Below are 17,551 nucleotides of genomic sequence, written 5' to 3' on the forward strand. Positions count from 1 at the left end.
GTTGTCTGAAAGACAGATCATCGAACAGCAAAAAAAAGTATTTCATAACGATCGATTCATGTACAAAAATGTGATACAGGCCAAGGTATTCCTTATCGAATGGCAGCGTGAATAAATAAAACCATAATAGAGTTCTTTTCTTTCCAAATTTTAGGTGCTTAGCATAGACACAAAAATTTTCCCTACTCCTCTGCACTGAAATCATAGCCGTACCGTTCCTAGCAGAATGAAGTAAAGCAATAAACCAAATAAAGTTCATAAGAAAAAAAGTGCACTTTCAAAGGTTCCACGATGGATGTGTCGAACGTTTTGGGCAGGGACCGTTTTCAAGCTTCACTGCAAGTGTAATGTAAAGGCACACAGTAAACGCGCTTAGGCAGAATAAAAAGAAAATTGTATGCGAATACGAAATATTCAGAGCTTGCTGCGGTTGGTGATGCCACCAGCTGCCTAATCTTAAAGTGCTAATAATAAGAGCTTGAACAATGCAATCCGTGAGTAAAGCAACAGCGAAATCACATTTACACTCATCCTGACAAGAATAAGCTAACTCAATTCATCGTTCAAAAATATGTTCCTCGGCTCAACCTCTGCTTTTAGGCGCCAATGCATAAAGCATGCGCGTTTTTCTTAAATTTTGTAAGCGAATATTTTGAAAATAAGCGACGAACAGCTTACGTCGATCGACGTTCGCCTTAAGCTTGGTGTCAAAGCAGCCGCCATTAAGTACTCCGTGCACTCAGAGCCGTATATGTAGAGAGTTTGGCCATTCGTTGGGGGAGTATAGGAGACAGATGAGGAGACGCCATTGGCCGAAAGTGGACTGGGCGTGTTCCAGGGCGTCTTCAGAAATTCGAATGTGACCAACCAGAAACCGGAAATAATACCCTGGCGGTGGTCGCGAGAAACAAACCTTATAACTGCATTGGAGTAACTCTCGATGGCTGAAAATATGGTACACTTGATGTTTCAATCACGCTCATCCAAAATGATGGTGGAAGAGTGCGACTAGCGGAACGAGCGACATAATCCGTACGCCAAGCGCCGAGGGCCGGGAATCTGCCGTTCGAGCGCTCACACTCTGTCCGTGCAAAACAGAGTTGAGCGGCGCATTCGTTTCTTTCATCTTTCTGCATGATCATGATCAAAACAACACGTGCACCCTATTTTCAACCACAAAGAGTTACTACACTTCACTCCTACGCACTTATTAAAACCATATACGAACATAGACCTTTGATCAGAACTGTTTCTCGCTACCACCGCTAGGGGATTCTTTTCGGCTTCTGGTTGGTCAAGAGAGCATGCCAAGCCCTCTTTCCGAGTATGCCGCACGCCCTGGCTCTGCCCGCGCCTCCCATTGACCAAACTCTCCACATATACGGCTCTGCGTGCACTAAGCGAACGGGTCGCCAGGCAGAGTGCAGTGATCGTTTTCAGCACGTTAGCTTCAGAAAGCCGAATCCTAAACCTAGATGATTCCATGCCTAAACAATACCGCCCAGACTAGATACGGCATCAGAGGTCTTCTTGTGATATCGAGGAAGTAATAGAGTCGTGCGTACCGTTGTACATAGCAAAACGTTTTTACCGAAAAACTCATATTTGATTAGCTAAACTGTACTTCAGTTACGAAACAACACTGGGACTAAAAAAAACTCGAGGTACACCTAAGCACTTCTTATGAGTTGTGAATGCGAACGCACGCAAGCCGCCCGTCCACTTCCTTTTTCGTCTGCTGCGTACGTTTCGCCGCCGGTCAGCGCGCGTGACCTTGGACGCTCCGTTTTAACGGGGCGCTGATGGACACGCAGCGCCATGGGGTGAGCGGTGGTGGAAACTGACGAGCGCGGCGGCCAATGGGAGCCCCGTCAACGCGAGCCAGCCAATGGAACCGAAGGCAAAATCCATCAGCTTTACATCGCTCCTTTGGATTTTGGGAAATTAGGTGCAGTTTTCGAGCTTCAAACTGATGACGTCAGCTCGCTCCATGAGACAGTTAATGCTTTCGCATTAAAAAAAAAAGGTGTGCTTGTATCACAAGACAGCTCAGTAGAGATTCTGGGCCAGATGGTAGTGATATGCAGCGAGAACTCTGAAGATCATTTCAACAAACAACACGGTGTCACCTTGACTTTAATATCACTTGGCCTTTTTTGCTGGTCGCTGCGGCTAACTTGCCCGGTGGTTAAAGTAACCGAAAGAGGTATTTTGAGGTTATGTGATTGTCTACATGCGGCAAGTACCTGCTATAGAAAATTGCTGCCGTATTTCTGTCCTCGCTTCGATTATCAAAGTCAAATTTCGAACGCATAAAACGGGTGAAGAGATTTCAATTATAAGTAAAATGGGTCACATTCGTGCGTTTTAGGAAAAACATGTGAGGCTCTTTCTGTGGAAAATTGTGTTGAGCGAGAATTAAAGAACACGGCAGTCAAGACTTAGGTTTTCTGAGCGGCAAAATTGGCCAGAACACCAGGTACTTTCTCCCTAAGGAGCCGGACCCGTTACCAAAGAATCGTTTTGCAGTTATTTTATACGCCGGTTCAGTCACCACAAAGACCAGCAAACCGCCTTTGGAGCCTGATTTTGGTCCCTGGTACCCCGATGCTACAGGTGTTCTGCAGATATAAGTGTTTACAACGTTTTCCTCTGGGGCGAATTGGCCAGAATCTTAAGCTGCGCAGCCCACGTGGCAGCCCTGCAGGTAAGGTCAGCAGTGCGACGCAAGCACAGAGTGGAGGGAACGACGACACGGGGGTTCTTCGCCGGGTCAGTTTCGGTTTGAAGCCGTGTGTATAGATGACATTTCTCGCTAAGTGGCGCACACTTCGAAGTATTTAATAAAAATATCAGGTAATGGCTAAACTAGCCTGAGATCGTGCGTGAATCCAACTACATTATGCCCCTTCCCCCTATAAAACGTTAGTCAACACGTTTGAGTTATTTAGTTAGATTAGTTTTCGATTTCCAAAATTACTAAGTACGAGAGCATACTCAATATTATCGCCTCGAGAAAAATAACTGAAACATCGAAACAACACAAATAATTATTTTACAATCCCAAAAGTAAAACCTCCAGCAGTTATAAGTAAATGTTTTTTTTTTATTAATAATATTTTTTTATTTCAAGTGGCATTTCATGTTTACATTTCATCAAGGCTCTTGATTTTTTTTGTAATAATATTTGTTTTTATTCTTTGCAATTATTGTTGTTGTCTGACGGTAGTGGTAGCCTCGCGGCATTGTTTTGATACATAGGGTGTGACAATACGATTTTGTTATGCCTATCCTACGTTTTTTGGAGCTGCTGGCCATGTAACGGACTCCCAGACCACGTCAAGCTACGTTTATTAGCTTTCTGTCCGGCAATTGTACGTTTGAAAACATAAACATCTTAATGTTAGCTTTGAATACCAAACTATTTCTTCCCCCCATAGACAACAACTTAGTCCCCGAGTCTAAATCCACCCTAACGCAGGTTTCTCTTTTCTTTTCTTTTTCATTCTGGTCCCACTAAAAATGTAGGGCAAATTTCCAGTCAATTATTTTGCATACGTAAAACGTTCTATCATCAAAAACGTTTACAGAATCGTTTAGCAGCACGTCCAGCTTGTTTAGCTGGACGCCTACGTTCAAGGCACTCTTCATCACCTAATTTAACGCGTCGCATCTGTACACTTGAAATGATAAACCTGGTGATCTTCCAGAACCCTCTAGACCACTGTTTCTCTCCCACCTCACCTCCTCCCCTAACTCTCCTCCTCACACCACTCCTGGCCACATGATCACCCCGTTGACCAATCAGCGTCGAGCACCTCACACCTCCTCTCCCACTGTTACCCAGTCAGGGTCGAGCCTCGCGGTCAGGCTTTTATCCGCTTCACTTTTGGACTTCATGAAATGCCGAACACCTAACCAAAGAAAACAAAAAACGCTCTGTGTGGCTTTTTTTTTCTCGTCCAGGACGTGCATTACTAAAACCGAATATTGTTTTGTGGCTCCTATTCACACTTCGCAACATGTGCAATTTTCAAGCACATTGCGCATTTTCTGTTCATTTGTTCCTTCTATGTGTTTTTTATATATATATACAAAGCTTTAGGTGATATGAGTGTAGTTGTATTTGATGGCATCCCGTCGCTTTTTACCTTTCAGCTGCGAAGTCCTGCGTGGATATCGGAAAAAGTAGTGTACATGAGAATCCTTGAACCGTTCAAGACTAATGAAACAGAGACTGATACATTTCTCAAAAATATAAAAGAACACGTTGACGCTGAAACGTTCGCGGTATGCTTTATGGGATTGACTAAAGTGCTCGAGGAAAAAGTAAGTACAGGCTATTTACCTCGATATTCTAGATTCGTGATTTGGCCAAGGAAAATATTGTCTGGCCCTAAGACATTAAATAGTTGCAGTAAACCGTACATCTGCTAGAATAAGTAGAATTTGTAACGTCATTATTAAGTAAATTTAAATGTGGTTAATTGTAAAATATGGGTCAGAATTTAAGCAGCCAATAATACTTCGCCACCTTTTACTAAAGTTCTTGTGGTGTACTCCTTAATAGAACATTGACGATCAAAACTAACGAATTAATATTTGTACGCCAATGGCCTTGGTAAATATATGTGTAACAATGTTAATCCGTGTATTTAACTTTATCTGGTGGCAACCAACATAATTTCATCTAGGGGTAAAACACAAATTTTCATCAAGGTTATATGGTTGACAAGGAAGATTGAATTGAGAGAGATCCTCACAAGTCCAGGCACATTCCATCATGTGCTTTAAACAATTTTACAATATTCTAGATCATCAGATAATAAGTATATGTTAACAAAAATAGTAGGTATTTTTAAATACATTTTGCAAGCATGGAAGTGACCAGTCATTGACAAACTAAAAGAAATTACAAGACATCTTGGCCTATCCAGAGCATGGCCCAAATAAGTTGTGACCTTTTTCGAGCGTCGTAAGTGGGCAAATGGAGAAAGAATACACCCTGCGCTTATTGGCTTCGAAAGCCCATTGCGAAATTCAGGGTGCACAGCTGATCATTCTAATACACCTTTCTGAAAACGCCAGCGCCACCAGTGAGCGCTCTGGGGAATTGTGGGAACTGTGAGGGTGTCGCGCCCTTTATCTAAACCAATTCTAGCCTAGTATAGAGCTTTTTCATCCTAAGTGGCGTAGGCTACCGCCCGATATCTGCACCATTCCCTATAGGAAAGACCAGTTCAAACTGGTACCAGTTTCAAACTTGGTTATTGCTCCAGTTTGATCAGTTTCAAACTTCGTTATTTCTCCCGTTTGACCAGTTTCATATTGGTTGAACTGGTCAAGGTGGTTCGAACTGGTCACACTGGTTGACTGTTCATGGCGGTTGAACTGGTCATACTGGTTGACTGGTCATGATGGTTGAACTGGTCATGGTGGTTGAACTGGTCACACTGGTTCGATAAAATTATTTTCATATGTTCACGCAACCACTGCGCTTCGGAAATATTTATTATACACAAATGTAAACACAATACACCTGCTACAAGCATCAACTGAACATACATTGAGCGCATACACATACACGGCATATATAAACATCAATACAACGGCACACTAACCTGATCACTACTACCGAGCTCTGCGTTTCCGTCTTTTATACTGGTCGTTTTGAACGTACGGAATTTCTCGGTGACTACCTAAGCAATAAAAAATATTCCTAGCATGCTGATGTTTGTGTGTAACGTCGTCGCCTTCGCGAACATCAACGTCGATGCGCCGTCACGACGCGCCGTCACGACGAAGTCTGGACATCATGTAACGTCGTCGTCGATGATGACGTTGACGTCAACGTCGTGAAGTTGCCGGGACGTCGTCATGACGTCGAGTTGCGTAATGTCGACAACGACGTCGACGACCTGACATCAAGCGTCTTTATGACGTCGCATTGACAATGACTCCGTCGTCTGGACGTCGCGTGACGCCGTCGTCGTTGTCAACGTCAACATTGACATCGACGTCGTTGTCAATGCAATATGACGTCAGAACGCAGTCTTGATGTCGTGTAACGCGCGCTGTCAACGTCGATGACGACGTTGACGTCAAGGCGTCACCGTGATGTCGGATGCTCATCGATGACGACGGTGATTAGTGTGCCGGTCGAACACGGCGTTGGGACGCAACGGGTTTTTCATAAAAAAACGGCCAATTCAAGCCAATTCGCTTGTAGCGCCCTTAAACTGCTATAGCATACTCTATATCACCTGTTAACTGAAAGTAAAACGTTTGTTCAGTCATATAGAAATAAGCCACTTCTGTAGCCTTCCGCAAACATTAGCTTCGTTTTAACACATTCTAAGCTTTTCACTCAAGCAAGATGGAAAGGTGGTTGAATAATAAAGCTTCGGAAATGTTGGCACTTAACAAATTGTAGAACTGGATGGGAACCACGAAGTGTCCCAAGCCTTCCTCTGTGAGAAAACGTTCAAATGTTCGTTCCATGTCCCAGCACCTGTAATGACAATTGGGTCATGATATTTAGGATTTTAAACTTATTTCAATGCTCAGGACACAAAACAAACCTCTTTCTATGGTCAACGAGATGTTTCGGTGGCGCCCTCTTGTGGTTCCTATCGCTCACATCGCGACCGAGATTATTAGTAGCGAGCGACAATTTCGATGGTGCGTAAAAAGTGCGATGGAAGCCTAGGGTCATTAAGTTCTTAAATCAACACCGTCAAAGTTGAGAGTCTGACACTGCTCTTATTTTCGTCAATGAGAGCGTCATAGTGAGCGTTTGACCAATCATGGAAGGCCGTTGACACCGACGGTTTCGCTCGCGCACGTCGCCAATAGAAAAGAAACGCTGAGAGGAATGCCATTGTCGTAACGAGGACCAGACATAACTGAAACTTCAAATTAAAATATAGAGAGCCGTGTACTATCTTTTTGCTATCGTCCGTCTGTTCGAGGACCGCCGGAGGCCATTTTCAGGATTAAAACCTTAATGTCACAGTCCAAATAGGCAGTTGTGCATAATTCGAGGGGTGGGGGGTCTAAGTGTACCCTCGATCGAATTTCTTGATACAGTAGTAGTTCAGGGATTTACTTTGTGGAGAATATTATAAAGAATTGGTCTTTACTGCAAGATCAAAAACAAGCCTACCTCGATTACGGTCAACCCGCAGACTAACAGCTATTGGCAGAAACATTTCAATAGTAAATTTGCTGAACAAATAAAACTGAGTACTGGAAGTACAAACTTACTTGCCTTTTGTTGAAAAAAAAATAGTACGTCTTGGCTATTGCGCTGTCCGAGCACCATTTGGACATGGCCACGTAAGATGCATCCCTCAAAAGTTTCTGAAAGTCTGCACCAAGAATATTCATCGAGTTTGACAGGTGCACCGAACGTCGAAGACCGGAACCAGACCGAAACCACACCAGTACCACGCCCCCACGATTTTGGGGTAAACGAAACCACGCGATCAGGCGCAGCGTGAAGCCGCGTAGCCGCGCAGCGACAAAACCGTTACGAAGTTATACATTTGAGCGGGCGGAGCAACGTCGCCAATGGCCATTGCAAGTGCGGAAGTCCGGGGCGCCGGCGAGCCGAGCGAGTTGACAGCTCATGCAACCTCCGCCCGGTCGGTGTGCGGTTTTGGTGTCAGACCGAAAGAGAAACATACCAAAATGAATATATCAAATAAATTACATCTTGTTTTCATGAAAGGGACACTGACACCCCCCAATTTTTTTTTCCTTTTTTGTCAGGTGATTTATTATGGTGTCGGAATACTACCCAATTAATATTTTGCTAAAGAGTCACGTATTTTTTTTAATAGAGCCGAAAAAACGCAACTGCTCGAAACCGAAACTCCCGCACCGCACGTAGAAGTGGAGAGGATAGAGTGAGTGGCGGAAGGCACGTAGTTACACCCGACCATGGGGTTTTTTTTTTCTTCCTTTTCCCTCCGCACGTAGCAGACGAAATGCCTTCGTTCGCAGTGCGATTCCTTTGCAGTTATGTTTGTTCCGCTCGCTGCTCTGTACTTCAAGATGAGTTGTTTTGTACATTTAAGTGTTGCCAATTAGTAGTGAGTGCCCGAGTGCCGTGGTGAATTCCCGTGATCGGTTCCGAAAAGAATGCTTCCGAGATGTCGCGTGAAGAGTTGCCTCACATGTCCTGCATCTGAAAGTGGCATTGTGCGGCAGAGTACACAAGTTTCCGAAAGGATCAACTGGTCGGGATCAATGGCTGGCTGCAATTCCTGTAGAACAGTTACGCGAAGCTCGAAAAGCGGACGCTACCCGATTTATGTGCTCCTTGCATTTTGTGGAAAGTGACTACCTTGGGTTCGCAGGTGTCAAAAATGGAATCCCATACCATTTAGTTCAGCGACGTATCGTACACAACAATTTTTTTTTTCAGAGGTAATTGTAAAAAAAAAAAAATGTAAACATCGCAAAATGCTTGACAAAAAAAAAAAAAAAAGGTGCACCCACACCAGGGATCGAACCCGTGCCCTCTGCGTGTACAGCGGACGTCTTTCTACCGAGCTACTAAAGGAACTCAATCATGTGTAGTAATGCGGAGGGTAGACTGTATGTCGGTAGTTTGCTGCTTATTTCCCTTCAATACGCGCACTCCCGGCTTGAAGTCGGGCAGCACCACGCATAGGCGTGCGTGCGTACTCAACTCAAAGTACGCACTTCGTGCTTGACGTTTGAGCGAGCGATGTCTTCAGCCACGAGAAGGGACGCCGACTCGGCGACGTCTTCGTGCAATCGGCTTGCTGGTCGGGCGTGTCGTGCGGCATGAATATCAGTTCTTTTGATCGGTCCAAAATTTTTTTTTCGAATGAAGACAGAATTCGCCTGTACCGTGAACGACAGTTCTGAGTAGAGGTCCAACGCCCGTCGTCCGCTGCCATCCGCTAGTCCCACGACACGCGAAACGACGCCATGTTGAGAATTATGCAGTGAACGCACAGTATGCTTCCAGTTGTCTGTGCTACCTTTTTTTTTTTCAATCAACGTATTTGCAGCTTTTTGGAAGCCACAAAAAATGGGTTTCATATTTTTTCTATTTGTAATATTGACTGAGTGCCTTCAATAACCCACGACTTTGATTAAATTTGGTGGTCGCGTCGAAACCTTAGAAAATGGCCCGTGACCACGAAAAAGAGAGCGAGCGCGGCTCAAACCGGTCAGTTCTCGATCGGCGGTTTTCGGGCCGCAAATTCTGTTCTGGGTAGTTGGGCTCTTCTATGTCACGTACGACTAAAAACCTCGGCGAGCATAAATACCCTGTCAGTGTACCTCCCTTTAAGCGGTGAATTTGATTTTTTTTTAGTGTTAGCAAAAAAGGTTTTTTATTTTTAATTTCGCAATAATGAGAGCCCCCCACCATCGAAGCGCTGCTGTCGGTGGCTACACTATTTACAGCGTCGTCGGTGGTGGCGACGCAAATGTCAACGCCGTGAAGCTCAACAGTGACCGCAATTTGTCTATGCAGCAAAGGACGAGGGGAATAGACTTATTCAGAGGGTGCGCTAATGCGATCTCAGCGGGGCGCTGGACGTCAAGAGAGCCCGCAGTTACGGGCGTTTTGGGCGCTTCCATATTTATTCATGTCGCTGGCAATGCAACTTCCGTGTTTTGCCCCTTTTTCTTTTTTTTTTTTTGTAAAAATTTGCTTTGGTTATTGAGTCCGCAATTATAACATTTTATTTTTGCTCACAGATACTTATATTTTAGTTTTTAAAACATAAAATTTCCGTTCACGCGGTGTCGTTTCAGTACCTTTATGTACTCTTCCGCTTGTTACTCCTGGCTAGACAGTCACCCAATTGCTTCGCGCTCATGAATACCGCAGGGTATAGTCGCCCCTTAGTCGCTGATTTTTCACTTACGTCGTGACTACTTAGACGTGCTACTAACTTTAAACAGCACTAGTTAGTTACGACTGGTGAATAGGGCTGTCTGTGTCCACTCATAATTAATACCAGCCTTCATGAATAAAACATGCGTTCGTTAAGTAAATCTTCGACGCGTTCACACAAAGAAGAAATAAAGCGGTAATTGGCGGAACTCCATCTTAAGTGAGGGTTGAAAATTGTAAACCATGAAATTCCAAATAATCTAATTTGTCGGTACCTATACAATACAAAAAAAGACTACTCATAACTTTGCCTCCCCACACACCGTGAAAGTAAGACTGATGGAGATATAACATGTTTGCCAACAATCGTTTATTGTGCAATTCAAAAAAAAAAAATATAGCAGTTCAATCCATGTTTGCGTTTCTTAAAAAAATATAAAATGTGTCATGTTAGGTCGCTTTTAGAGATTGAATGTTGAATTCCTGACGACTTTTGTTTCACACACGGAGGTGTTAGTCCAATGGTGGGCCGTGAACTTCACTTGTTGGTCACTTTGTACAGAGCTTTGTACAGTGCCTACGACATCTATCAGCCTCTTCTTCGTTTATAGTTCCGTAGATATTAAAGGAGGAATAAAATAAGTTTAATTTTTCGCAGATTACTCCTCAGAACCAATCCTTTACCTTCACCGCGTACGTTTTAATTTCCAAGCACAGCTTGACAATGCAAAAAAAAAAACGCGGTCTGTACTCCGGACATAGTGTTCGGTTATTCCCATCACCGCAGTAGTTGGACACGAACCCCAAACACAATTTCCGACAAGACATCAAAGGGGCGGTGCAACAATATTCAATTGGAATGTTTTTCACTTTACACGAGCTTACTGGCACTAATGGGACTCAAGGAAACTCGCACTGTAATTTTGAGGACAGAACCGAGCGTTTTCATTCAATCTCTCCTTCGCAAAACCTGATGACCTAGCTCGGCGGTAGCAGTACCGCCCAGTGACGATATTTGAATGCGGCTCATAGATTGGACCCGAGCATTGCGTGGACACTCAATTTGGGCTCGTGATAATTACTAGCTCGAGAAGCATTCGAGCAGTGTCCTGTGTCCAATCGCTGCAATGACGACAACAGCCGAACCATAACAATGTCTGGAACTCAGCGCGTGTCCCCTGCCTTGCCAACCCCAGCGCATGGCTATGATCAACATTGGCGGCATATAATCGGCTCCAGATCACGTGGCCGCTTGTTCTGGCTGCGAGTTGAGGGGGTGAATTCTGCTCGTTTTTCTCCATTTTTTTCTGCGACTTCGATTGTGTGTAGTGAAAAACGAACGAGTATTTCACAGGTCATTAACGTCAGGGATTCGTTCTAAGCGGTATTTGCGCAAAATACGAAAATCGTGGCATCGCCCCTTTAATTGTTCGCAAAGTTCAAGAACACCGATACAGTGATTGTTCCCGAATCCTCAGTCGCGGAAATCGACCTGGAGTGTTCTACGCGACAAGGCAAGAAAGTTTCTTCTTTTTTAAAGGGAAAACTAAAAATTATAGACCGCTTAAAAAAAAAAAAAAACACTCTAGATTAGTGACGCTGCGTGCGGGTCTTCTCGCGTAACACGAGTTCGGGGGCGTGTAAAAGGTGCGTAAATTTAAACCCCAATATTGTCTCAGGCAGCCCAAGATCATTCGACTGTCCACAAAAAAAATTACCTTCGACATTCTGTTAAATGTAATGCAAGTGCGAGAGCACTTGCTGGATTTCTTTAATGAGCAGCAGCTTCTTTCGGAATTTAGCAGATATATTTCCCCAATAAATTAGTGTCGTGATGTAGGCCAGTCGGGTTCATGGTAAGCGGAAAATAAAAAGTGCGCAAAAATAGACACGGACGAAAGGAAGATGCGAACGACACAAGCGGTGGTGGGCTGGTGCGACACAAGCACGACAGCGTTTGTGTCGCATCTTTCTTTCGTGCTTGTCTATTTTTGCGTACTGTTTATTTTTCGTCTACCTATAAAGTAGCCAGGAAAATTGTGCCATCAGCTTACCTGATACTGTGTGGTCAAATAAAACAATGACGTCCATCATGCCACGTTAACGTTTTAATGTGAAGACACGTTACCCTATAACGCCATGATGACACGTCGCATCTTGACGTTATATGACACCACGAAGTCGCAGGAGAGTGATGTCATGTCACACTATGACGTCATTTCGCAGAGTGACGTCACCTGACACCAATACGCCAAGATAATTTCTTTCGTAGATCGACTTCCTGAATTTTTAGTTTTCAGATTTTTCTCTTCTTGTAACTTTTGTGACTGTGTTCTACATATATTTAAGAAATGTCTGATTGCCCCTCTCCCAATTTACCGAATCGACAAGAACCAGTTTCCAGCTGACTTAAGTCTATTCAAAGATTTGGGTTTCAAGCAGGGTGTCGAACCGAAATTTTTATCGGTTCGGTTCCGGTTCGGGTTCACGGCTTTCGGTTCGGTTCCGGTTCAGTTCCGGGGAGCAAAAAATAACAATTCAAACCGGTTCGAACCGGTTCGAACCCGTTTGAACCGCTAAATTGATAATATATTTTCCGCGTTGTTCTGACACTATACACTATTTACGCCGTGAAACAATCAACTATATAGTTTCTCCTCTCATCTGTGCAATTAACTTTTTTTTCAAATACCAAAAGTATGAAATTCATTTTTTTTTTTAATTTCTTAACATACATAACGGCGTGTTCATACGACATAACATACACATTACCAGTAACATATATTTACCTGAATCCAAATGTTTCAGTATAACAGTAAGGAGCTGAGCTTGTTGGTACATACCTGTAAATTGATCAGCTTGGAATTTAGAACTATACTGTCTTTTCCTGTCCTTTCTTTGTGTTTAAGTAAAATTCTAAAATTCAAGCTGATTTATTCACACAGTATAAAATGTTGACGCCAAGTGTGGCATGGTCACCAAAAATACCCTTGATTCGTACAACTTTGTGCCGCAGTATTAAAAGTTAAATCGTGATTGTGTCCTCCAACTAAGGAATTAATTACTGCATAAAATTATGAAATGGGCGCCTCGTGGCCATATATATCGTGAAATATTGTTTACTAAATATGTTTCACAATATATATATGTATATGATGACGACACAACTAAGCAAAAAGCAATGAAATTTTCAAAATGTCACGAAAGTTCTAGGATAATCCCTTTCAGTCTATTTTTTAAAGAAATGCCGAGCGTCAATCAAAATGCTTGTTGTTTTAACCAAACATTGCTTACACTCAGCACCGCGATGCATGCGACTAATCATGCAGCAAGGAGCAATCAAAATTGTTCAGTCTAATCTATATGCACATTCGCACTCAGATCGAATCTGGCCCAAAATAGCGCTTGCCCACGTTAGTTAACATTTTCTTATACAGGATAAGCTGGCATAGCCTGGCTATTGAGGTTTGCTCTTGACAAGAGGCCGGTCAATTTAATTTGCAAATGAGCATCACCCTTGCTAATTGATTATTTTAACGCAATAGCACTGAGAAGCTCATGTCGCAGAAAAGCCGATTTCGGTGGCGTGACTGGAAAATCCTGAATGGTCGATAAGGTCATGACGTCAGAGCTACATGCCCTCGCTCAAGAATTTCAAACAACTCACAATGCTCACGTGAAACGTGACATCACGCATGGAATGAAAGTGATTAAAACATGACATGTAACGTGAATTGCATTTCGCCGTATGTCTCTAATAATTTCTCTTTGCCTTAAAGAAAAAAAAAAAGAATTTTAGGAGGGATTCGATCCCACGACCCTTCGGTTGCGAGTCAGACGCTCCTGACTAGGCAACCGAGGCACGCTTGCGCGGCAAGTAAGGAGGCGATTTTAAAGCCGAAGCTTAAGCGTCCCCCAAAGTACCTTCTTTATTAAGTACAACGAAGTAGTATTTAAAGATTTTCTCGGCATGGCAGCTACTTAATTGGATATTTTCTGACAGTTTGCGTGCGTAATCGTCATGGTTCAGCCGCGCGCCCCTGTTTACTTTGTTTTTTTCCAGCCCAGAGACACATTAAAGCAATGTTTACCACATAGAAGAGGCAATAACAGGCTTCTATATGTTTAAGAAGTTATATATGTGAGGAACAAATTGTTGTTTAAATTAACTTCAAAATCAGAAATGAATGTAAAGCTGTCCCAAATAACCTTCAAGGTGCCTGTCGAGGATACAAACGCCGGAAAAGATTGGCAGAACACAGTTCAAATAATTTTGGGGGGCATAGCTTTTGGGTGGTCGGCCATTTATTTATGTTGTCAAATATTCAGTTAGCAATGTAATATATTTTGGTAATGATCAATAAATATTACCTTAAAAGTTCACATAACCGCTTGAGACCGATACGGAAGGAAGATACTCGAAACTACGCGAGCTGTTGAGTCTGCGTAAAAGTGTTTTTCTGTTTGCTGATTGGCAGTGTGAAACATCGGGTTGCAGGGTACGCCAAAAATGACTCTGTGTTCACATGACAGATCTGAAAGCAAATACTCGAAATGTTAAAAAAAGAGAAAATAATGGTATTTTCCTAAATAATCTCTTACAGAACGCCTTACTGCAAAAACAGATGCGTAAAGGTGCACGCAATGAAATTAATAATTTTACACGAATAGCGCGAAGGACCGATGGAATTCTTAAAATCTTAATATAAATCTCATTTCATCAGCTTGCATGAGCTCGAAACTTCGCAAAATACTACCTCGCGAGGCTAATGTTACATTCGGTTTTACCTGCACTTGTTTTGGGCCCTCGCTTTACAACACTGTGCTTCAATAATCATGCGCTCTAACATTTTTCTGGGCTGCCATCTATCATCGCGAGACTGCAATAAATACTGGAAAACTTTACAAGTAGGACATCTATTGCTAGTGTTGCGAACATCACATTTCACCAGAAAGCTGAACTGTTTAGCATGGCATGCACGTGACGTCGTCATACTATATGCTAGTAGTCATTGTGAAAATCAAATTCGATGGTGCAAAATGCACGCTGCAGGAGGTTCAAGCTCAGTTAAAGCCAAGTATTTGAAAGGCACGTATTATTATTCGTACTGCATCTTCGCGAGGAACTGCGCGACCGTCTGGCACGACAAAAACGTGCTTTTTGGCAAGAGTGTTTTTGCAGACAAAGTAGTTTCCGGGCCCACGCTTTTTGGTCTCCGCCAAAGATGAGGGAAAGAGGAACCTCTATACAACAGAGTATGTTATTAAAACTACCCCCCCCCCACACACACACACTCACGCACACAGCGGAGCTATTAAGGGTCAGTTTCCCATCATGTCAGTCAGCACCGGAGAGCACGAACTCCAGCCGAACGCTGACGCCGCGTTCGGTTTTGTCGGCCGAGCGCTGAGTCATTGTATTTATTGTCCCCATCCGTGTAGTTCTAAAGTTAACCGCATGGGGCGTCATGGTCGCTCCTCCTCCCCAATGACGAAAACATTTTTGGGTGCTTCAATAATGTAAAATTGGTCGTGCAACATTTGTTTTTGTACTTTCAATAAATACTGTTAAGAAGTAACCCCTGACGTTGATAGCTTGCGAAAAGAAAAAAAAATAGCAGATGCAAAAGAAAATAAAGAAACAAATAGCTGTCGATCCCCTCCTCAACTCGCAATTTGAACAAGCAGCCACGTGATCTGACGCTAATTCTATACCGTCAGTGTTCATCATAGTCATGCGCTAGGGTTTAGAAAGCAAAAGCTTGGGCTGGAGCTTCAGATATTGTTAGAGTTGGGCTATTATCATCTTTAATTGAACACAAGCCGTTGCCTGAATGTTCGGCGATGCTGATTGGCATGAACTTGAGCACTCGATTCGGGGCTATGAAAATTGTTTACGTGACGGTGTCACGTGACTCGGTGCAAAATCGTGATGTCATGTTACGTCACGCTGTCAACAAGGTTAATACATCTAGTGACTTTTTAAATTAAATCGACTTGACGCAGTGAGTCACGTGACGTCACAGGGTCACGTGACATTACTTGACAGCATGTATTGACACCATGACGTCACGTGACAACGTGACACATGGTTAATCATAGTGCCAGTACAAAAGCGCCACGAAAACCCACAGTCTACCATACATTGCAATTCTGTATGTGACGATTCGAACAATAGATAGAAATACAGCCGCCAATTTCATATTCCCATATGTTCGTTTTGTGATACTAACAAAAACGAAAAAAGAATACCTTGAACCGTTTTGAACCGGTTACCGTTATATTTTTTTCGGTTCGGTTCCGGTTCAGTTCCAAGATGGCGGTGAAGATTTCGGTTCGGTTCAGTTCCGGTTCGGCTAAAAATAACGGTTCGATTCCGGTTTTCGGTTCGGTTCGGTTCCGGTTCGACACCCTGGTTTCAAGTACTGCCTGAAAAACAATATTCATTTCTGCTTTTGGCGAATCTTTTTTACTCTAGATCATTAATGATATACATCGAAACAACAGTAAGTCATGCCTTGATCTGTAAATGGCATACCAACATTCTATACTTAATGCAGCACACGTGTCTGTTAACAGGGAAAGCCTAGATTTTGTCACGCCCTTTAATCATGTGAAACTACCCAGATTTATACGGTTCAAATGAGACCAATGACACACAGAAAACAAATTTACATGCTACAATTTTAGGGTCCTGATCTGGTTTGGAAATATTGGTATTTGTGACACATGTCAGTTACGGATAAAAATTAAAAGCGCAAACACCTAGGCTTTTGATTTTTAAGAATGTATAGCCAACTAGCCCAACAGGTAATTTTGAGTCAGTTACTGAAACCAACATTCAAAACGCTAATATACAGATATCAAAGAATAGATGCTGTCGATGCAGCACGTGATCTGTAGGGCTGTTTGGCTTTTTGAGTGATTATAGTAGAACCCATATCACCGGAGCGTTTTAAAATACTTAAAAATATATATTTCATGAGTGTTACAACTATTCTTGCAGGAGATGCAGTGGATAGCAACGAATCTTACGTTGGTTAAAGAAAACCCAGAAATGGTCGGAACCACACCAAGAAACACCATAAAAAATCCAAGTAATAAAATTGAAAAATGTCTGTTCTAAAACGTTGCGAGTAACAGTTTAAGAAAGATAATAAACTTTATTAAAGCCTAACAAGATACAAAACGTTGGGTTCCTTCTCCTACGGCCGGCGTGGTGCTTCCCCTGCAGAGTGGCCCGACGGACTGGGCCAGGCGGCAACTTGCTCGGCTCTTGTGACAGCAGCGAGTTGGATAACGCAGTCGAAGCTGAGCAGCAGCGTCGTTGTGATGGAAAAAAAATAATTAAATAGACTAGGAATTCCAGGGCGGTGAATATAAGAAGGTAGATATTATTTACAGTCGTATGAACAAGAAGTTAGAAAAAAACAAAAACGGTGTGGATTTATAGACAAATCCAGTTCGACGAATCCGCTTACGGCACTGCGTTGCACGTCGGCGTTGGCATGGCGCTCGTCTTGCCCTGGAAATGCTCGCCAGGCTCACTAGGCACGGCGGAGGTTTCTCAGCAAGCTTGGGTGAAAGCCCCACGGTCCTGGACTCGTCCGTCCGGGCTCTTCCTTGGCTGCCGGGATTACCGCTGTCGAGCCGGGTTTTGTGTCGTGC

General features: G+C 43.2%; 1 protein-coding gene across 1 annotated transcript in view; it reads left to right on the plus strand.

The window, feature by feature from the left end:
- The window catches only part of LOC115323065, a 62,326-nt gene extending 45,317 nt beyond the window's left edge, over positions 1 to 17,009 (plus strand). Inside the window, exons 14-15 of the mRNA XM_040211151.1 lie at positions 4,159 to 4,329; positions 16,890 to 17,009. Coding sequence (XP_040067085.1) covers positions 4,159 to 4,329; positions 16,890 to 17,009 — 291 coding nt within the window. The remainder of the gene's footprint in view (positions 1 to 4,158; positions 4,330 to 16,889) is intronic.
- The last annotated feature ends 542 nt before the right edge of the window (positions 17,010 to 17,551 follow it).

This window comes from Ixodes scapularis, unplaced genomic scaffold, assembly GCF_016920785.2.
Source record: "Ixodes scapularis isolate PalLabHiFi unplaced genomic scaffold, ASM1692078v2 PGA_scaffold0__279_contigs__length_252992795, whole genome shotgun sequence".
NCBI classification, from domain to species: Eukaryota; Metazoa; Arthropoda; class Arachnida; order Ixodida; family Ixodidae; genus Ixodes; species Ixodes scapularis.